The following is a 23,098-nucleotide window of genomic DNA, read 5'->3' on the forward strand; positions in this document are numbered from 1 at the left end:
GTCAATGAATCTTGAGGCAAGTACAACATAAGAAAATTCGTAATCTACCAAACGATGACTCTTTAGCTTAATGTCTTCAATCAACAGTACCCAATTCATCTTAATACCTGATTTTAGACCATAAACAATATGCAGATCAACATCCATTACCTGAGCGTGATTACTTGACCTCAGAGTGAGAATGTAGGTAATGAGGTAGACTAGCATTCTGTCCTCTACAGTCAGGACACCTACTCCTTGGCAATTTCTCAAGTTTCTTGCGGGGTCAAGAAGCACTCCCCTAGAGGCCTGCATCTTGCTGTACCCATTAGTTGTTTCATCGAACTTGCAGACTCCACCCATGTCCAGACCGACTACTTCCTTCCACACTTCAGCGTCAATGACCATTTCTACTCCATTAACAGTAGAGAAGAGATTACCTTCAAGGTCGGCACGTGCACAAGTGTAGAAAACCTTGACTAGCTCCGGATAAAATGTTCCTTTCATCTGCACTAACTTTGACATTCCTTGTGCTTCCAGCAGATTAGGAAAGTTAGACCCTTGTTGAGAGAACCATTCTAAGTCCAGATACTTAGGGATCCTCAAGTTTTTGATAGCATAGATCATCTTGTAGTCATTCTTCTTGCTTTCATCAATGAACTATGTGTCCAACCTTTTGAGAGCTGCCTGAGAGCATTCACCTTGTTTCCTCTTGGAAGATTTCACTTTCTTTTGAGCTCTTGAGGGGTTGCTCACCATTTTGAAAAGGATACAAAGGGTTTGAGAACATATGATATTTGGGTTCAGAGAAGGGTTTTAGAGAAGATGTTGTTGTGATTTGTGGATGGGTTTGGGTTGCCTTTTATAAAGAGGTTGCACCATTTTGGTTGGCTGAGGTGGGTGGTAGAAGTAATTGTTGTAATAAAGATGGATGATGAGGTGAAGATGAAGAGATGTAACGGATTACACACAACAGACACACAAGTAATCGATTAAAATAACATAGTAATTGATTAAATTGGTCTTCATTTTCACTTGAAACCAAAAACTGGTATAATTAATTGATTAAAATGCAGGTGTAATCGATTAAATATGCCAGAAAAACTCCCCCTGAGGCCTTTGTAATCAATTAAAACATAACACAAAGCCAAAAGAAGTCATAAAACACAACATGTAATTAAAGATGTAATCAATTACAACAGAACAAAACACTAGAAAAAGCTTTAAACTAAAACATGTAATCAATTAACACGTGGCAGTAATCGATTAAAACAGATAATTTTAAACCATAACACCATAAACACATGAATGAAAATCGATTAAATCATGGGGTAATCATTTAAACCAAAAAGTTTCAAAAACTGATAAAACATAAAAACACATTATAATCGATTAACACGAGGGAGTAATCGATCAAAACAGTGAAAAATACAAAATAATGAAAGTAAAACATGTATTTTTTAGAGAGAAAATCAACTACACATCAACATATCAACATACTAAGACATTTAAAGAGAATTAATAGACACAGAGAGCATATATAACAGGCTGTGTGTACTAAGCTTAACAATCATTCAGTACTAGACCCATCTAAGATACCTAGTTCATTCCTAATGAAGAAGAACCTATCTCTAGCAAGAGGTTTAGTAAAGATGTCAGCTAGTTGATGCTCACTATCAATAAACTCAATGCAACAATCACGCTTTGATATATGATCTCTAAGAAAATGATGTTTTATCTTTATATGTTTGGTTCTATAATGCATGACATGATTTTTAGATAGATTGATAGCACTTGTGTTGTCACATTTCAAGGGAATGTGATCAAGGATTACTCCAAATTCTTCAAGCTATTGTTTCATCCAGAGACTTTGAGCATAACAACTTCTAACTGCTATATATTCTGCTTCTACAGTGGATAGTTCTACACTAGCTTGTTTCTTGCAATTCCATGATACAAGAGAGCTTCCTAAGAGATGGCATATCCCATTTGTACTTTTCCTATCTAGTTTGCACCTTGCAAAATCAAAATCTGAAAAGCTAATTAGATTTAAGGAGGTACCTTTGGGATACCATAGACAAACACTGGTTGTGCCCTTAAGGTACTTAATGATCCTTTTAATAGTTGTTAAGTGAGATTCCTTAGGATTAACATGATACCTTGCACACAAGCAAACACTAAGCATAATATCTGGCCGACTTGTAGTTAAGTAAAGAAGTGAACCAATCATACCTCTATACCTTGACTCATTAATTGATTTATCTTTCTCATCTAAGTCAAGATAGTTTGATGTTGTCATTGGAGTTGATGCTTATTTGCACTTTTCCATGCCGAATTTCTTAATTAGTTCTATATAGTATTTGGTTTAACATAGGAAAGTTCCATGCTTCATTTGCTTGACTTGAAGTCCAAGGAAGAAGTTCAACTCTCCTATCATAGACATCTCAAATTCTTTATGCATACAACTGGAAAATTCCTTACACAAAGTTTCATTAATAGCACCAAAGATTATATCATCAACATATATTTGCACAACTAACAACTCATTGTTTAATCTCTTGATAAACAATATTTTGTCAACTTGACCTCTTATAAAAGATTGCTCAATTAGGAAATTGTTGAATCTCTCATACCAAGATCTAGGTGCTTGTTTCAAACCATACAAAGCTTTTTTCAGATTATAGACATGATTAGGGTGTTCGTAGTCCACGAAACCTAAAGGTTGTACCCTTTTGCAACCAATCTGGCTTTATTTCTTACTAAGATGCTTGATTCATCAAGTTTGTTTCGAAACACCCATTTGGTTTTGATTAACTTGTGAGGGGCAGGTTTAGGAACTAAGTCCCACACTGCTTCTTTCCTTTTAAACTGATTTAGTTCTTCATGCATAGCCATCAACCAATATTCATCGTACAAGACTTTATCTATGTTTCTTGGTTCAGTCTGAGAAAAAAAAGCCATGTTATTGCATAAAATCCCGAGTCTTGAGTGAGTAGAAACTCCCTTTAATATTTCTCCGATAATGTTGTCCAAGGAAAGGTCTTTTTGAGTTCTCCATTCTCTAGAGATATATTTAGGAGGTTTGGCGGTGATTTCATTGCTTTGTTCAAGCTTGTCAACCTTGGTTTCATCTTCAGGAGAAGAATCCTTATCCTGAAAACCTGCATCTTCATCTTCCAAAGAATTTCCTTGAACAATAGAATTAGCTTCATCATACACAACATGAACAAATTTTTCCACACATAAATTTCTCTTATTGAACACTCTATATGCTTTACTTTGCAATGAGTAACCAAGAAAAATACCAATTCACACACATTCCAATGTGTCTAAACAGAGAAGTTACTCTCTTGATGGATTGAATCAAACAAACGTTTAGTGTGTTGGAACGGAAATCCAAACACACACAAACTCCTCTACACCATGAGTTCATCCTTAGTGTTTGCTTTTGTTTATTGCAACAGCCAAATGATTACTAGTAAGTACGGTTCAACGTCATTTGTCAATGAAGACATAAGGTCAGTCTGGCTTCATCATGATATGACACTTGAGGCCTTGAAGCAAACCACCCAAAATACGAATAGTCCTCTTGACAAAAAGGTAGTGACCGATGTCTATCATCGATATCCTATATCCATCGTTGGGGATTGTCCTCAATATAGGACATGTAAACTTGAAGACAATGAGGATGTACAAACGATGTTCTCTATAACTGCAGAATATCCTAACCTCATTTTTGTTAATTTGTATGCTAGTATGGATAACACTCGACTAGAACATATCCAATCGCAATCTCATCCTAGTGATTGGGACGTTATGGAGAAATATCTTGATCAAGCAATGAAACTAGAATGATTATGTATAGAGTAAGAGTACTATCTATCTACTACTAAAAAGTCAGGATAATGGGATTTTTTTATGTTTTTAAGATTTCAAAGTCTAATTGTTATTCAATTATCATTTGTTTTGAAAAGTTGTTATTTTCATTATGCAAATGTAAACTATTTGAGTTGGACTTGTTAAATGCTCATTGGGAGACATATTGGCAGGTTTGCAATATACTACCTCTTCCTGGCTTGTTTGTAAGCTCAAAACGCAAGGTGATTTATAGGCTTCAAAACATCTAAAACCAAGCATGAGGGACTTCAGCCTTTTGAAATACTCAACCAAATACAACAAAAAGAATGCATCACAGCTGTTAAAAGAAATATTAATGTATTATTAATATAGATATCACCGAGTAAAGTCTCTCAAAATTTGATGCCAATATAGAAAACGATAACCTACCAATTACTAGTTAAGACTATCCTTGACAGGAAGAAATCTAATAACAAAATTTGTCAAAAGTAAAGGATATCCCGAGTGAGGGACAGACATCACTTCTTGTATTTTTACTACATTATTCCAAATACTACTTTATAATCATAGAGCAAATAAGCTGAATGCTGAAAGGCATGGGATTTGGGAAAAAATCCTTGTAGCTCTTTAGACTGAGGCCATGTGTCGAATCAAGTCAACCACACGTGTGCTGCAAAGAAGAAAGTAAAACATTGAAAGTGAAAGTAGGAGTTAGAAATCATTTCCACCGCGAGAACTTGATGGCATAGCCTAGAGTTCTACTCCAAGGATGTGTGTTACTTTTATCTTTTGGCACAAGATTAAATAATGCATAACTGAACTCAAACATAAAAGGGTGCTTAGTTGCATGCAAAGATGAGATTGTACAAACTAAAATAGTTCTGTAAGTGTAAAAAAAAAAAATAGATAGTTCTATAGGGAATTAGTTATCTAATAGTAGTAGCTGCAACTTTTTTTCCATCGACAGTTTATGTTGTTTTTACATATCTTAGTGAGTGTAGTTTTGCTTCTTGCTGCCTGGAGATTTTGACAAAAAAGAAAAAGACTATAACCACTTAAGTGAAAATAAAATGAAAAGGCGTAGAAGTTTGTTTTACCTGTAGCCCCATTCATTGTCATACCAAGAGACAAGTTTCACAAAATTGTTGTTCAATGAAATTCCAGCCTTTGCATCAAAAATACTTGACCTGCCAGCATATAATGGATCACATGGTAAGCTACACCACACTAAAGCCTTGTTGATGGAAAATGACATGCTATAGCAATATTAACATAAGCTCCAAACATTAGTAACATAATCTAACCAATAGACTCAGGCACATGATCTAATTGTCAATCCTAATTGCTACATTGTTCTTCCTAAGCTAAAACCAAACAATTGGCCATATTAGGTGCACAATGCATGATGGTGGCATACTAATTTAATAACTAGAAGCATCATCACCTGTTGTCACCCACAAAATCAGTAGACACAACATCATCCTCTGTGTAACCAAGGATTCCTTTCATACTTCCCTCAGATGCCTCCCTGTGAAAAAAAAAATTGAGGACATGAGATGAGGACTTCATTCATTATAGTAATTACATCTTAAAAAGTAAACAGAACATCCTTATCCCTTAGCTAGAAAAAACAGTTTATACTCACTTGACAGCAGCTTTAATCTCATCATAACTGGCTCCCTTCTCAAGTCTAACAGTGAGATCAACCACTGAAACATCTACAGTTGGAACTCTGAAAGACATTCCTGTCAACTTATTATTAAGGGATGGCAACACCTTACCAACAGCCTGAACAGTTCCAAAATAGGCACACAGTTATTTCCAAGAACTTGTGTGGATACACAATAATATACATCTAAAGATAATAAAAATTGGGAAATTAAAAGGAACATAGTTTAGTAAATATTACAATACAATGATCGGATAACATGACTTGCATTCACATGTTTGCTTGTTATATCTACCTATCTGTTCCAAGGTCAACTATCCCTTAAAGCAACTAAAACTTGAAATCACATGAACAATGAGAGAAAGGGATGTGCATGTATTCACATATGCTAGATACCTTAGCAGCTCCAGTGCTACTAGGAATGATGTTACAAGAAGCAGCTCTTCCACCTCTCCAGTCCTTCATTGATGGTCCATCAACAGTCTTTTGAGTGGCTGTGTAACATAGAAAGGCATGTCAATTAAATAGTGAATCATGTGAAGCCAAAAGGATTGCAAAACATTACACACTTACCAGTCATAGAGTGAACGGTGCTCATGAGGCCTTCAAGGATACCAAATTTGTCATGTATAACCTGAATATATTTCAACAAGGTCACTTAATTGAGATGTTGTTTTTCTCTGCATAATGAGAATCTTTTTCAACTTAAACCTACTATAGGAAAAACTACCTTTGCAAGTGGAGCAAGACAGTTGGTTGTGCAGCTAGCATTAGAAACGACAGTGATATCAGACTTATATTCCTTCTCATTGACACCAACAACAAACATTGGGGCATCCTTGCTTGGGGCAGAAATAATAACCTTCTTTGCGCCACCCTAATATCAGTGTACATGACCAAAAATGAGGAGAAAAGACCAAAGACCAGAAGTGTTTTAACTTTTAAGGCATAGTATAAAATGTGAAGATTAAAATAACCGTAGTAGAAAATGTGAAGACAGAGTGTATAAAAATAGCCTTCTTAAAATTTAAAATCCCACCAAAAGCAAAGTCATTCATTAGTAAAACTTAGTATAAGATTTTTTATCCAATGTGAAAGTTACACAAATTGTTTCTAACTCAAATTAATTCTTCGACGAGAAATCAAACCTGGAAAGATTTACCTAAGATAACGTTAGCTAATATTTCAATGTAATTTTAGATTAGTTAACGTGAAATTAAACATACTCTAAAAACGAAGCTTACCAAAATATTATTCACAAAATTTTGCCCTTCACTTTTTCACTAGACACCAAATATGGGTAGTAGCAATCACATTTATAATTGATTCACAACATCATATGATGTGAAATCTTAAAGACAAACCTTCAAGTGGGCAGCTGCCTTGTCTTTATCAGTGAAAACTCCAGTGGACTCAACAACATAATCAGCTCCAGCCTCACCCCATGGAATTTCCTCCGGGTTCCTAATAAAATAAGAAAACCATTTTAGCCTGAGAAATTGCTTCATGGTGTTAATCAAATTGTATCCACATCCAATTTACTTAACATATAAAATTAAACTGTACCTGATGCCAAAAACAGTAACCGGGCTACTACCAAGGAGAAGGGTTTTACTGTCCTTAATCTTAATCTCACAGTTTTTGAATTTGCCATGAACAGTATCATACTTGAACATATAAGTCTGCAGGAAACAATTCCAAATTTCTTAATGGGCAAACCTCATTAATGTTTGATTACTGGAATGAACACATTGCAAATCAAATTTGAAACAAACGAATCTTCCTAGATTGCAATTTTCAATCCCAATAAAATAGTACATATTTGGACAAACTGGTATTCTCGTATATTTACCCGTACTCATTTTTTACAACACCTTTATCAAACAAAATAAGATATTATCTCTAGTCTATGATCACATACGTGTGCTTTTTTATTTGACCAAAGTAATCAAATTAGCATTGTCGGATTTCATCTTTAGAACCAATCGGCATGGAGATAGGCACGGCGAGACTTTCTAATGCAATGCACAAATATGGACCATTATTATTATAATATTATGTTAGATTTTATCTTAAAATTAATTGAAATTAAGTGAAGTTTTGCAAGAGATATTTAAAACATACACCAATAAATCAAAGAGATCTTGCTCAGTTTATAGATTGTTGTAAATCCCTAATACCAAAATTCGAGTCCCACTGCTAATATTAAAAAAAAAAAACATTAATTGAGACCCGCCAGGTGGAATTTTCCAACAAACATGATGAAATTAAACATCACATTAGCAAGATCCATGCATGTTCAACTACTACAATGCACAATTAAATGATAAAAAAAGAAGAAAAAAGAACATCATCACCAATCCCACATGAACTACACAAATATATTATTGTACCATGTAATCAGTTGTGATGAAAGGATCATTAACAGCAACAAGCTCCACGTCGTCTCTCTGCAGTGCCACCCTGGCGACCAAACGGCCAATCCTTCCAAATCCTTCATCATCACAAGCAAGTGCACACACACAAACGTTGCATATCATTAAGGTACAAAAACAACAACAAAGTTTGACACACAAATCCAAAAGTGCTGAAAAAAAGAAAAAGAAAATGGCATTATTAGAGTACCATTGATGCCAATCTTGATCTTCTGTCCCATGATCTCTCTTCTGGTTTAACTGACACAGAGAAAAGAGGGCAGTATAAGGTAGTCAATATATAAGATCAAGGTGCAATGGCAATTTGCAAACATGCTTATAGCTATATATATATATATATATATAGTGAAGGCTGGGTGAACGAGTGTGAAGCCGAAATAAGTGTAAGTTGTATATGCCATGCGCCACAAAATCCGTTGCATTCGAGAGGAAGGTTCAAGGACTTGCATAATATCAAATCAAAAGCATCACGAGATAACGACTTTCATGTAGAATCGGTAAAAGGCAATTTTCTTCAAAGATTAAAAGCTAAAACTCAAAAACAAAAAATAGTTGAGAGCAAAATTTATCTTTTTAAGAATATATAGTAATTTTTATATCAAAAGAATTAATACAAAAAGCATAATGTAATTCAAACTCCGTAATCAAAAGTCTTTCATTAATTTCCTTATCTAGTTAAATTTGTTGTTTCAATTAAAAAAAAAGAAAGAAAGACAAGTCACTTTATACGTCTCGTGTTTGGCAAAAATAATTTATAAATTAGGTGAAAATTTATAATTTATAAGCTAGAAGATAGGAATTGAAAAATTAAAAACTTATAAATTAAATGATTGAATTAAAAGTATTTAGTGAAATAAGTTAATAAACTAACTGATAAATATATTTAATAGTATATATACATATATATAAGACATATCATATGATAATGACTATCATCGTTATGATCATCATCACTTTCATGATTGTTTTCACTACAACTGTCTCACTGTAATCACCGTCGTCACTATCAACATGAATGTTGTTGTTGTTACTGTCATGATTACTGTTGTTATTAACATGATCGTCATTGTTACTGTTGCTACCGTCGCTATAATCATCATCTTGACCATCATCGTCATCATCAACATGAGCGTTGTTACTATCGCCACCACCACCGGCAGTGGTGGTGGCTAGGTGGTGGCAGTGGTGATGGCAATAGCGACGGTCATGTTGGTATCGACAACGATGTCATGTTCATAGCGGTGGTGATTGGGGCGATGGGTGACAATCTTGACATTAATTAAATCTTTAAAATATTTGATTTTTTTTATTTGACTAATTTTATAAAGATTTTATGATTAAATGAGTTTTTAATTTAAATTTAAAATATTTTAATTTAGATCTTTCGTTTTAATCTAATGACTGATATTAAGCATTCACATTCTCACATAAAATCATCATTCTTTTATATATATATATATATATATATATATATAAAAGTTTAGTTGTTTAAATTTATCTTTAATAATTTATCGTAGTTGTTTTATTTTATTTTATAATATTTCTTCTTTCTTAGCAAAAAATAGTAACTTAATTAAATAATTTTTTATTGTTTAATTTTTTGAATAATATTATTTTGAAATAACAAGAATAAATATCCTTCTTTATAATTCTAAATTGAAAAAAATGCTAAAAGCAATTTCAAGAAAATTAGTAAGATAAAAAGATAAAATAATAAAGTTGTTGCTAAAATTATAAATTAGTTGAATTAGCTTATGAAAATAAATTAAAATTTAATAAAATAAATTTGTATATCTATGATCCCTTTTGAAGTGTTTATAAATAACTTATTTGGATTTATGTTATGTTGTTTGTTTTTTCATTTCTTCTCTCCGAATTCGACGTGACTCTCATACACTTATATACTACAATTAATAAAATGACAAATGCAATATTTCCGATAAATATAATAGACGAACAAATTAATATAAATAGTAACTAAGTAAACCTTCAATTTGGTCTTTCAAATATTATCATCTCTCCTAAATAATCCTTAAAGTAATTAAATTATACAATAGCAAAAAATAAATAATGAAATTATATAAATAGTCCCTGTATTATGCTGATAGCACTTGTTTTGACATAAACTCTTTTGTATTGTGCTGATAAGTTCTTGCACATTCTTGTGCTTTCATTAATAAAATATTGTCTTTTATCTTTCAAAAACACACATACATGTACATATACATTCCCTAAAGTAAATATCAATTACTACATAATATACAAGTTAAACATTTAAAATATGTGTTATTCGTTATTAAATCATATTCATTGTTATTTATATCAAACATTTTTACATTATCATCTAACAAAATTTAACTGTTTTATCACATTATTTAACTCATTAATATGATGTAATTCATCCTAGATATTTGTATATAAATATAAATAGAATTTAATGTTTATGTATTAATCGTGCAAATCAATTTTACACTGTCATATAATCATAAATCTTCATTTGATTTATTTTAAAATAATTATTTTAAAAATTAAAAAAATTATTATACATTATGAATTATGATTTAAATAATTATGTAAAACTTTTTACATTATCAATATATAATATTTTTCTCATATAAATATATTACACTTAAAATTTATATAAATTCTCTCTCATTCGGTTTGTTTTCGTTTTCATTATGTTATCTTTAAAGTGAGCAAAGATATATTTTTCCTTGATTTACTAAATTTTAAGTAAATTTAATTTACTAAAGTTTGTAAACATATTCTAACTTAATTTAGTAATAATACCATGTTAGAGGAACTTTTTTCCACAATTTTTAAGATATATTTATGATAATAAAACAACACAAACATAATTCAACACACTATATATATTTTGCCCCCTCCTCAAACAAGGTGTAAAATATGTCATATGATACATAATGTACAACCGTTTCTCTTCCCTTGTTTCGTAACACTGCTTGACTTTCGAAAGTAACAAGACACTTTTCCTGCAACCATAGTTACTTTCTGGTGAACTCATGGTTACAGGTCAGTCAGCAGAGATGCCACCTATCCAAATAAGCCCAGAAGATCTTACAGGTTCATGAACCCTGGTCCATACTCCCCACAGGGTCAGAGTGGTGGCTCCCATTCCCTCAAAGTGCTTCCAATATCTACAAAGAACTAAGCAAAATCGGCTTTAGCTTTTGGCTAATATTATTAAAGAAACTCTATATCTTCATCCTAGAGACCATCTATGAAAGGTATCTTATGGGAAATTGTTTATTTAATCTGAAATCTTAATGATACGAAGCACAACGAAGTGGTCTCTTGTACAAAATTAATTAACTATGAACTCCACTACTCCAAAAGTTGCAGAGAGCAGAATAGATTGGAGACTGCATGATCGATGACCCTAATGCTAAAAGAATAGATCAACAAATATATCATGAGAAATATTACATCAAAATACACAAGAAAAAAATGGAACAGGGGCTTCCAAATGCAGTGTGCATGGAGGTGAATGAATCTCTCTCTAGCTCAACTAATCCGCTCTCAAACAACTCTATCTTACAACAAGAACTGACAGGTGGAGGGAACGTGGAACCAATCAACAAGAAGGACAGCAGGACCTTGTAAACCACCAAAACAAATCATGTAAAAGAATGACCTAAAGATGATTTCAAAGATGAGGAAAAGATTTTCTCACTGAACCATCATCTTAAATACTGCTCAATAAGAGAATTCATGACCTCGAAGCGAAATATATTTCTTGACCCAGATGGCAATGTCCTCGGCACAAACCTGGGCCTGGGGGCTTTTGAGAAGTACGTCAAGTGTTGCAAATTCATGGACTGCATCTTTATACTCATAAACAGGTGCATCAACATTCACCTTCCTTAGCTCCTCTGAATAGGCAATGGCGCGGTCCCTCATCCAGTCATGGTCTGCCACCACTGTCAATGTTGGAGGCATCTTCTTTAAAGGAGGACTGTGATCTGGGGCTAGAGGATTGGCGGCTGGATGATCTAGGCTAAACTCTTTCTCAGGTAGGAATAGTTTCCATGCTAGCATACACATGGCCTTGTCGTAAAAGTAAGAATTTGCCAACTTTATTTCAGAACGAGTGGGCACACTTCCAATAAAAAATGGATACATCAGGACCTGTGCCACCACCTTGACAGGGTCCAGAAGTTTGCCTGCTTCTACAGCTTTTCGAGCCACATGGTCTGCAATATTTGCACCGCAACTCACGCCAAGAAGAACACACCTGATTCAATATCAAAGAAAAAAATAAAAGGTTAAGTGTTGAACTAATGGTGTACTTAACTCCTGACAAGAAAAAAATTATGGTAAAAGACAACATCTACAAAGTGATACCCTTCAACTTTTTTTTTTTTTTGCTTTTAAACAAGACCAGTTTCGAAGAGGCAGAGCATTACAATATATATATATATATATATATATATATATATGTTCATGTCCAAAGGAAATATATAAAATCTTTGCAACATCATAGATGATACAATAATCAAGTCAAACAAGCATCCTCTTAATTGACCCAACGTACCTAGATGCCAATTGCCTAATATATGCTCCAAAAAATAATATACTACTTGAAAAATTCTATTTTCAAGAAAAATTAAAACACAAGTGAATATTAATGAGGAAGTTAGGCAGAATAAGACTGATTCACTAACCAAGTTTCATGGGTTGTTAAAGAAAGACACCCAAGAAATCTGTTTAGAGAGAGAAAGTTGAGGAAGGATTGCAGACAGACAAGTAGAAAAGATTAAACAAGATATGAGATTCTTAGCCAAAACTAAGAAGAAACTGAGCATTAGAACAGCAAGTAAAAATGACCCAGAAAGATAAGACTCCAAAATGGTTCGTAGAGAACCCTCCAAATGACAAAATGGCAGAAACTTCATGTGAAGCATTACATTAGGTTTCATTACAAGCCCATGCAGTCTAATCAATATAGTAGTAGTTGATTGTTAATTTCAGCTCTGCGTCCATGAATAGGATTAAACTAGCATTAACTAGGAATAGATCTACACAAATTCCTCCTGTACCTTTCAAATGTCTTAAAAAAATTCAAAACTCAAATAAGTTCAAAAAGGTTGGCTGGGTCTACCAGAATGCTATTAATTAATTTACATATAGTAAATAAAACGAAATAAAATTTGGAAATTAGAAGGGAAAAAAAAAAGAAAAAAAAAACTGGAATCTGGTACTGATAATAAAATAGTAAAGAAAACATCTGACTGAAACCAAAAAAGACCAAGTCCAAGGATAAAAAGGTTCACATAAACTAGTGCTTAAGCACCTTGTGTCCACCATTCCTTTTTCCTTTATCGTCAAAATCCTCAAATTTTCCCATCCTAGAGTGCAGGATGACCTGTGCTGCCATCAAGTGCCATCCACCAGAAGAATATTCTTCATGCCATCATCACTTTAACTCCTATATCTCAAAGCCTTTGTGTTTTGTTATAAGAACTGAGCTGATGAGCTACAGACCCAATCTAAAAGCAAATGATCTCATGTCATTGGAGAAGATGAAAAATGAAGCTAACTCATATAGACACCAATCAACTCCAGTTTGGCAAGTGGGATGGGCAAATGTGTTATTCTACAAAGGAAATGGTGGCAAAACAACCATACCCAAGCAAGAAATTCCATTTCATTAAAACCTAAATACTTAAATTAGGAGAATGTGATGAATTCCAACAACCATATTAATTAAAGCAACATGTCATGACTTCTACACCCCAAAAAAAATGAATTTCATCCCACATAACAGAATGCCAATGTGATTTTATCCAAGAACACTCAAGAGGGTAACTAATTAGCCAGTAAAATGAGGCTGAACATATATTATTGCTTCAAATCTGAAACTTCCCTAAAATTTTTTTTTAATCGGCAAATATTAGTTGTTAGTTTGTTAGTTTTTGTTAGCAGAGGAAATCGAAACTGCGACCTCTCATCCCCTCCCTTCTCCCTTCACCATCCAGCCAACCTTATATCTCCTACTTCCCTAAAATGTGACTAAATCAAACAAGTAAAACAATGGGCAAGAATAACTCTAAAGACGTCTTCCTAGCCAAGACCAAGGTCCTGCTTAGATAAACTTCTTCAAAAGCCCTTACAGGAGAAGAAAACAAAAGGAAAAAATGAATTAAACTTCTCCCATATGTTAAAATCAACTTATGAACCTCAACTTCCGGACAATTTAGATGAAAACGCTTCTATTAAAGTTGAAGTGTATATATAAGTTGTTTTTAACTTATAGGAGATACATAATTTAGTTTATCTTCTTTTTCCTTCTATAAATACTAAAGGAGAAGTTTAACCAAACGAGACCTAAGTCAGTCACTAGTTCAATTGCAATCAACATCCGATTGAAAATTCCAACCCAAACTTGCTGCAATCAAATTCAAAAAACCCTACTCACTACCCAGCCTGTCACCTCCTACCTGAATCCCTTCACCAATTTGCTACCTTAATGCTCACTCTCTAATCACTACCTACATTTAAAACAGACAATCAAGGGCATCACCCCCAATCCAAAACTATGAAATGTATAAAAAAAATCAAGAAGAGAGATAGCACACTTCAAATATTCTCTTTACTACTACTTAAAATTTATTGGAAACTACAAAAATCATGAATAAAGCTCATTAAGTCCCACATGATTTTGGAATTTTCAAAAATTTGAATATATTCAAAAGAGTGTTGCTAGCATTTCTCATGAGACCAACCTACAACACTAACATAAGCACATAAATCAAACCAAAAAAAGTGCAAGTTTCAACCTTGAAGGATTTCCATGAGCAGCCAACCAAGGCTCAACCATTGATGCCCCAAAGGAACCCACAATATGCTTGTGCTGGCCCTCCAACCTCCTACCCCCCATCAACTTACTACACTCCGCCAAATTCGCCTGCTTCGCCAGCCAATTCAGCACCTTCATCCCGTCCTCGAACGCCGCCGGGTACCGATTCTCTGGCGCCAGCCGGTACCCCACCGCCACCACCACCGCCTCACAGAGCCTCGCGATCCGCCGGCAGAACACGTCGTTCGCCACCGAATCGTTGCTCCCGGTCACCCACCCCCCACCATGGAACTGTAGAACCACCGGCAACTTTTTCCGGCGACCTTCCCCCGAAGGCGCCGGCGCGTACCCCCGGTACGCGCCGACATCGCCGACGCTGTTCCGCCGCTCCTCCTCCCGCGGCAAGAAAATCGCCGGCTCGTAGCTGTTGCGCCTCAGCCTGCTTAACGACGCCGTTTTGGGGTTCGCCGATCCGGGTTCGGGTTTGGAGCTAGGTTTGGAATTAGGCTCGAGCGCGGAATCGGGAAGGAAAATTCGAATGGAGAGAGAGGTTAAGGGGTCGATGTGAATGTCTTTGGTGGCAACGCCGTCGGAGAATGAAGGGTTGGCCGGAGCCACCGATTCGTCGGGTCGGGTCGTGACGCCGAAAGAGTCGGAGTCTTCGGGCGGTGCTTGGATCCGGTTCTGCAAACGGTGCTTTAAGAGAAACTTGAAAAACACGCTGTAGAGTTTCACGGCCACGCTCGGCATCGCTGTGTGTGATTTGCAGAAACCGGGAACCGTTGATTAATTACTAATTACTATAATTTCATGGCTTCATTAATTGGATCGGATTTTGGGGTTGATTAAGCTGATAATTACTTGGGATTAGGGTTTGGAGGGTTGAATGGGTTTGAATTTCGATTTGAATGGTGCTGGTGAAGGAAAGAAGGAGGAAGAAGACAGCACGTAAGGTAGAAAGAAAAAGAGATGGGATTTGATTTTTTTATTATTATTTTCTAAAACAATTCGCGGTTCTTTCTTTTTTTCATAAAAAAATAAGCTATCGTGCATGAAACAAATTTATTTTCTCTAGCATTTGTTCATTTTTAGTCTTTAATCAGGTGATAAATTAAAATTATACTGTTATTTTTATAAAATGTAAAGGTTAAAATTAAATAATTTTTCATGATTAAATCATAAAAATGAAAAAATTATTAAAAGTTTAATATATAATAATATAAAATAATTTTATAATGTCATCCAATTATGTATTATCTTTTAAATTATTGTAAGATACTTATAAGTCAATAAATTTATTATATACGATGAGTTGTGATTGAATAATTTTTATATTTTAATATATAATTTTTTATTATTTATTAATCTATGATATTTAAGGTTTTTTTATGTATTAGAGAAAACATTAAAATAAAATAATTTGTTAAATAATTTTATTGAAATATCTCAACTTTGTTTTTTTTTTTTAGTTTTTATGTTTTATAAGTGTTTTAAGACAATAACATTTTGCATTAAAAAAAGACAATAACATTTATTAGAGAGTAAAATTGAAATAGTTTTTCTAATACTTTTTTAAAAATTGAAGACGTCAATTAAATTTATTTTTTTAATGCTAAAATCTCAGTCAATTTGAAATTAAAAAAAATTAAATATTTAAAAAATTGTAAATTTCATTTCATATTTGATGAACTTTATTTGTGGTTTTTTATTTTTTAACTTATAATACAAGAAGAAGGAAAATATTAAAAAGTGTATTAGTAGAATGCTTGTAAATAATCTATTTGTCCTTACACAAGAAACTAACTTAGTTTTTCGTTTCTTGAATAAGTATTAAATTTACATTTTATAATTTATAAGAATAATTTTTGATATTTGAATTTTTAAAATATTTTACTCAGTTTAAATTTTAATAAATATATCTTAGTTTCTAACTTTTTATCCTCACTATATTTATCCAATTTCATAGTTATCTTTTTTTTAAATCAATTATAATTTTATTATTTTTATGTCATTTTATATTTTTCTGCTACTTTTATAATTAGTTTTATGAAACACTTATAATTTAATAAGATAGTTTTTTTACCTTTCAGCTATGAAAATGAAAAACTAACATATTAAACTATAAATGTTTGATAAAACTAAATATTAAAGTAGTTGAAAAATGTAAAATGACAAAAAAATAATAAAATTATAATTTATTTTAAAAGGGTAACTAGAAAATTGGATAAATATATTGAAGATAAAAAGTTAGAAATTAGAAGTTATCATTTTTAAAAATGATACTTCAAATAACGTTCTAAAGAACATTAAAACTACTAAAAAAAACTTTACTAAACAGTCACACAAGTTTTTTAACTAATAAAAAAAGTTATAAGTTAACTTAAATGTATTGTCGAACATAGTCACATGCTCCAAAAAAACTGTTATTATTTGAATCGTTGTCCTAGGTAGGATCCCTTTTACTTTAATGATGTCTTACACGCTCTATTTTGATTTTTAAAGTAAAAGTTGATTATTAAAAGTAAAGAGTGAAATTTCATACATAGCATAAGAATAAGAAACATCACTATATATCATCAACGAGAGTTGATCATTTTCAACATCATGATAGGTTATCTTAAGCAAATCAAAGGAAAGAAATCAAAGAAAATAATCATATGGGAGACCTTTAATTTTAATATGTTGGTATATATAAGCATATAAAAAATTCATAATGAAATAAAAATAGAAAGAATGTTCACTATATTGGTCTTAATTACCTTAATTAATTCAAATTAAAATATATTGGTCGATCAATTAATTATGATTTCAATTAATTGTCATTTTATATTTGTTTTGAATATTAAAATAAATTGTGATGATTTTTTTTAAAATTATAAATAAATATATAATATTGAGTAACTATATAGAATAAACTAATGTTGATTTAAATTATTTTATTAGATAATCAACTAAAATTGTGCACATGCATATTTCATAATAATAAAATATACTTATGTGAATTGATTTTAAGTTTAATTACTATATTCTAAAATATACATGTAATCAAATATTTTTCATATTTTTACTTTGATCAACAAAAATATACCATATCAATTTACACATTTATTATATCTACTATATAAAATTTGAAATAAAAATAGAATAAATATAAAATATGAATATTCTAATTTATATTATTCTTAAGTATTATAATTGATTTAAGATTTATTATTGATTTAAAATTTTATTGGAAATAAAATGAATATAAAATGTGTATTAATTATTTGAAGAAAACGAATATGATATGTCACGTGGCATAATCTTGTAGAATAATACATTGTTTTATATATTTAATAATAATATAATAGATTAATATTTAATGCACTAAGACCAATAAATAAAGTCAATTAATTTTCATTAATAATATAATAAATTTTAATTTTTTTAAAAAATACTCTTTAAATTATTTGGTTTATATAGTACTCCCTCCATATCTAATTATAATTTTTTAAAAAAAATTTGTTTGTCTCGTTTGGTCATATCATTTTCTTATTTCTAAATGCATTAATTTTTTTCTTCTCTACGTGTCTTTATTTAATTATTTTATTTCTAAACATTAATAAGAAACAATTAAATGAATAGAAAGATAAAAAAAGAATAATTTTAGAATGATAATAGAAATAACTGATATATTTGATGTAATTAAGTAAATTAACTAATTTTATAATTAAGATAAAAAAAAGTATTTATTTATTCTTTATACAAATGACAAATATATTATTTACCTGGAAAGGCATAAAGTTTAGCCGACATACATTTTTTTATATTGTTAACTGGAATAATTAGAAATTGTCATTCGAGAAAAGACGCATACACAACCAATTCATACAATAATTTGTTCAATATTATTTGTGTAGGTTTATCTTTTTCTATTTATCATTTATTATATTTTAAATTTTCTCTATTTTATCGCTCTTTATTACATTTTGTTGTATGATATGTTGTAACAATAGCATTTTTAAATATATTAAACTTAATTTTCACAATGACATGATTAAATGACAACTTAAAAATAATAAATATATTATTGTATTGGTCAAGATCCACAAAACTTAAAAATAATAAATATATTATTGTATTGGTCAAGATCCACAAAATTTATGTGGCATTCCACCTGGCACCCGAAGACATGTGCCTACCCTCCATGTTAGCCCTATTATAGGAGTGCAGACGCCTAATTCTTAGCCGTCGGACTCCCCAACAAATAGGTTATTTTTAACCTAACTAATATTCAAATGTATTTGAATATCTTATGTGTTGGCAGGTATTAAATTATATATAATGTCACATTATCTATAAGGTATGATTATCTTCTACCTTTATTTATAATTTAAATGTTTATGTCTAACATTATCTCTAAGCACCCGACTATTATCTATAAGCCGAGAATTATCTATAAGGCTACAATAGCCCCTGCAAACAAGGACCATTAACCACACTCGAACTACTATAAATATAGGTTCCATCAAATCACTCTACACGACTTGCTCACACACTCAGCACATGGCAACAAGCTTGTGCCCCTCTTTCTCTCTTTCGCTCATACGAGCTCCATTACAGTATATACTTGCTTTACTCTCCTTACACATGTTGGATCAAGTGGCCTCGGAATAATTAAGAGGGGGGGTTGAATTAATTATTAATGTGTCTTGACTAATTAAAAATTATTCTTCTTAATATTACTAGATTCAATTAGGCTTTACTACTAAGTTATGAGGAAGTAAAGAACAAAAACAATAACTTAGACAAAAGTAAAGCAGAAATAAAAGTACACAACGGAAAAGTAAAGAGTGTAGGGAAGAAGAAGACAAACACAAGATTTATACTGGTTCGGCAACAACCCGTGCCTACATCCAGTCCCCAAGCAACCACCGGTTCTTGAGATTTCCAATAACCTTGTAAAATCCTGTACAAGCAAAGATCCACAAGGGATGTACCCTCCCTTGTTCTCTTTGAACAACCAAGTGGATGTACGCTCCACTTGAACTGATCCACAAGAGATGTACTCTTTCTTGTTCTCAGTATAACAACCCAAGTAGATGTACGCTCTACTTGTACCACAAAGGATGTACACTCCAATGTGTTAAGACAAAGAATTCTTAGGCGGTTAGTCCCTTGAATCTTTGTAAGGGTAAACAAAAGAAATCTCAAGCGGTTAGTCCTTTGAAATCTTTTGTTTAAAGGGAAAGGGAAAAAGATATCTCAGGCGGTTAGTCCTTTGAAATCTTATGTCAAGAGGCAGAAGGGAAGAAACAAAAGAATTCTCAGGCGGTTAGTCCTTTGAATCTTTTGACAAGAGAGAAGGAATGAAGAAAAAGAATAGCACGAGTTTTTGGTCAATGAACTTTTCTTGAAAGAGAAAGTATTGACTTTTAGAAAGATGAAGAGGAATGAATGAAATAAATCTTTTATGCATGAAAGGAATCAGTCTTTTTTTTTAAATTCGTGCCATGGTCACATATTTATAATCATTTGATGACTCAAGTTAAAGATTGTGACTCTTGGCAATTTCTTTAAAACTAGTCACTTTTTAAAAGTTGTGACTCTTTTGAAAACTATTCATTTTAAAAGTTGTGACTCTTTTGAAAACTAGTCACTTAAAGGTTGTGACTTTTGAAAAACTCTTCAGAAACAAGTCACTTTAAGAATTGTGACTTTTGGTAATTTATTTTTCAAAATCAGTTACTGGTAATCGATTACCATCATAGTGTAATCGATTACACATCAACAGATGTGACTCTTCATGTTTAAATTTGAAAATCAAAATGTTTAGAAACACTGGTAATCGATTACAAGTATTGTGTAATCGATTACACAAGTTTGAAATGATTTGAAAAAGTTTTATCACAAGTTGTGACTCTTGAAATTTGAAATCTAACGTTTTAAAACATTGGTAATCGATTACATGATTATGGTAATCGATTATAGCTTTGTAAATCAGTTTTGAAAGGAATATTGGCTACTGGTAATCAATTACTGCCTTATGGTAATTGATTACCAGAAAGTAAAACTCTTTGGTAAAAGATTTTTCTTTTTGAAAAATTATTGTGCTATTCAATGTTTTGAAAAACTCTTTTAATACTTATCTTGATTGAGTCTTTTCTTGATTCTTGAATCTTGATCTTGATTCTTGAAACTTGTTTGACTCTTGATTCTTTGGCATCATCAAAATAATCTTGGAAGGCATTATTTTCACAACACATATTCTTACTTAAGCGTCAGAGTCTTTTATTTTCCAGGCCTGTTCATGTCAAAGGCATTTCTCCAAGCTGACGTGTGAAGTTCGGGACCCTACTTAGCCACGTTCACACTGACGTGCCACGATTCTGGATTTTGATAAGAACATTTAGTGCCCACTATGGGGCCACGGTAAAACATACCCGTAGCCTTTCATCAATCTGCTTACATTCATCCATGGTTAGCACTCGGTCTGGCCTTAGACGTGAGACCCCCTTCACAGACTCCTATCCTCGTCCGATAGTTATGACAAACATGGACACTCTACAACAACTCCAAAACTGCATCGCAGAGATGGAGTAACGCCACGAGAAAGAGTTAACAAAGTTAAAGGCTAACCATGACCAGCTAGAGGCTCGTGTCAGACGTCCTCAGGTGACGAGAAATCCACCCACACCTTGCCTGAACACACCCAAGGGGAATTACACCCCAGATGCACAGGCAGCACTATAGACGACCTAAGTCTCTCCCATATTCACCGTCCAACATCACAGACTGTCCATCGACATCCTTTTGTTGACCATATTATGGAGGCAAACATACCCTTGGGATGGAAGCCACTCAACCTCGAGCAATACGATGGGACAACAGATCCAACCGAGTATCTAGACGCCTTCCTGACACAAGCGAACCTCTACACCAACGACGACGTGATTCTATGCCATGTCTTCCCTACATCTCTCAAGGGAGCAACATTGACCTGGTATGAATTATGATGGACTCCCACCCAGGTCCATAGACAATTTCGACACCCTCGTTGAACGATTCAGTTCACAGTACGCCACTGGCAAGTCTCACCACATGACCTCAATCGCCTTGGCTAGTTTGCGACAAGTAGACGAGGAGTCCCGCAAAAAGTTCATGGACAGATTTGGGCGCACAGTTGTCCAGATCCAAAATCTCAATCTTGAGGTAGCGTTTCATTCCATGCTCCTCGCCTTACACCGGCAAGTTTGTAGATAGTCTATGCAAAAAATCACCCGATAGCATGGACGAACTACGCGAACGAGCCAAGGGCTACATCCAAATGGAAGAAATGTCCAGATTCTGGAATAAAGTCCGCTAAGTCAGACAGAAGCGCGACAAGCGCAAAGCAAACACCAAGGCCGACTTGCACAAGTCTGACAAAAGGTACAAGCTGGATAAGCACTAGCCTCTTTCCAAAGGGCCCAAATATGAGCGTTACACACCTCTGACGACCAATCATATCACGATTCTCAAGGAAGCATTCAACCTGGAGGTACCCATCTGGCTACCCTAGACGAAACCTCCGAGGCCGAGGTCAGATGCAACCAAGTACTGCAGGTATCACCGCAATATTGGACACAACACCGAAGACAGTGGGGCCCTGAAGGACAAGATATAAGAACTTATACAGATTAGGTACTTAGCCCAGTTCATTAATAGATCAGACAACTACCAAGTAGGATTAAGACTCGGAGGACATTTAGAGGAGCGAAACGAGAACCAGGAAGCAGATAGAAAAAGAGCAAAAGACCGAGGCAGACCAAGACAACAAAAACAATGGCATGAGCAACAACCTCCACCGTAATAGGAACTCGCCCAACACATCAAAGGTGTAATCAACACCATTGCTAGTAGCTTTTCTTGTGGAGGACAGTCCAGCCAGTCCTGAAAATGTCATCTACACACCATCCACGACATTGACATTAACTTTGTCGTCTCACCCTTATAGCGAAGTCTCCCTCCTATCACCTTTATGGATAGGGACTTCAAGGGCATCAACTTTGGTCAAGGCAAGCTCTCCAGGAGCTTCACCATCAGATATTTACGGGTTGACACAAACACATCATACTTTGCCTTAATCGACAGGAAGACACTCAACGAGCTTGGAGCTATAGTCTCCATGCCCCATCTGACAATGAAATTCCTTACACTGATAGAGGAGATTGCAACCGCTAAGGCTAACCAAAAGCAAGCATGCTAGTGCTATGCAAAGAGCCTGGAGGTAGCACCATATCCTCCAATTTGGCAATCGACCATGCCTCACCCCACAACGGCTAAAGGCACTCAAGTCATGACAGTAGATGAAGGGTC

The 23,098-nt window shown here is 33.4% G+C and overlaps 2 protein-coding genes across 4 annotated transcripts; both read right to left on the reverse strand.

Annotated features, from left to right (window-relative positions):
* Window positions 1-4,220: 4,220 nt before the first annotated feature.
* On the reverse strand, window positions 4,221-8,462 carry LOC100794095 (glyceraldehyde-3-phosphate dehydrogenase, cytosolic). 2 transcript variants are annotated; one of them, XM_003524435.5, is made up of 11 exons: window positions 8,132-8,462; window positions 7,900-8,000; window positions 7,073-7,188; window positions 6,871-6,970; window positions 6,237-6,383; window positions 6,080-6,140; window positions 5,903-6,000; window positions 5,483-5,625; window positions 5,282-5,365; window positions 4,935-5,024; window positions 4,221-4,507 (listed from the first exon to the last, which is right to left on the reverse strand). In XM_003524435.5, the coding sequence occupies exons 1-11, from the start codon at window positions 8,160-8,162 to the stop codon at window positions 4,465-4,467; spliced, it is 1,014 nt and encodes a 337-aa protein (XP_003524483.1). In that variant the 5' UTR covers window positions 8,163-8,462; the 3' UTR covers window positions 4,221-4,464. The 2 variants fall into 2 exon arrangements, with proteins under 2 accessions (XP_003524483.1, XP_040871188.1); XM_041015254.1 differs by lacking the exon at window positions 8,132-8,462 and having other exon boundaries at window positions 7,900-8,101.
* A 2,334-nt stretch (window positions 8,463-10,796) lies between these two features.
* Window positions 10,797-15,733, reverse strand: LOC100794631 (probable carboxylesterase 11). 2 transcript variants are annotated; one of them, XM_006579630.4, is made up of 3 exons: window positions 14,742-15,733; window positions 11,731-12,196; window positions 10,797-11,099 (listed from the first exon to the last, which is right to left on the reverse strand). In XM_006579630.4, exons 1-3 carry the CDS (start codon window positions 15,509-15,511, stop codon window positions 11,082-11,084), a joined length of 1,254 nt encoding a protein of 417 aa, XP_006579693.2. In that variant the 5' UTR covers window positions 15,512-15,733; the 3' UTR covers window positions 10,797-11,081. The 2 variants fall into 2 exon arrangements, with proteins under 2 accessions (XP_006579693.2, XP_003524484.2); XM_003524436.5 differs by having other exon boundaries at window positions 10,797-12,196; window positions 14,742-15,731.
* Window positions 15,734-23,098: the final 7,365 nt, after the last annotated feature.

The sequence above is a fragment of the Glycine max genome, chromosome 5 (assembly GCF_000004515.6).
Source record: "Glycine max cultivar Williams 82 chromosome 5, Glycine_max_v4.0, whole genome shotgun sequence".
Lineage (NCBI taxonomy): Eukaryota > Viridiplantae > Streptophyta > Magnoliopsida > Fabales > Fabaceae > Glycine > Glycine max.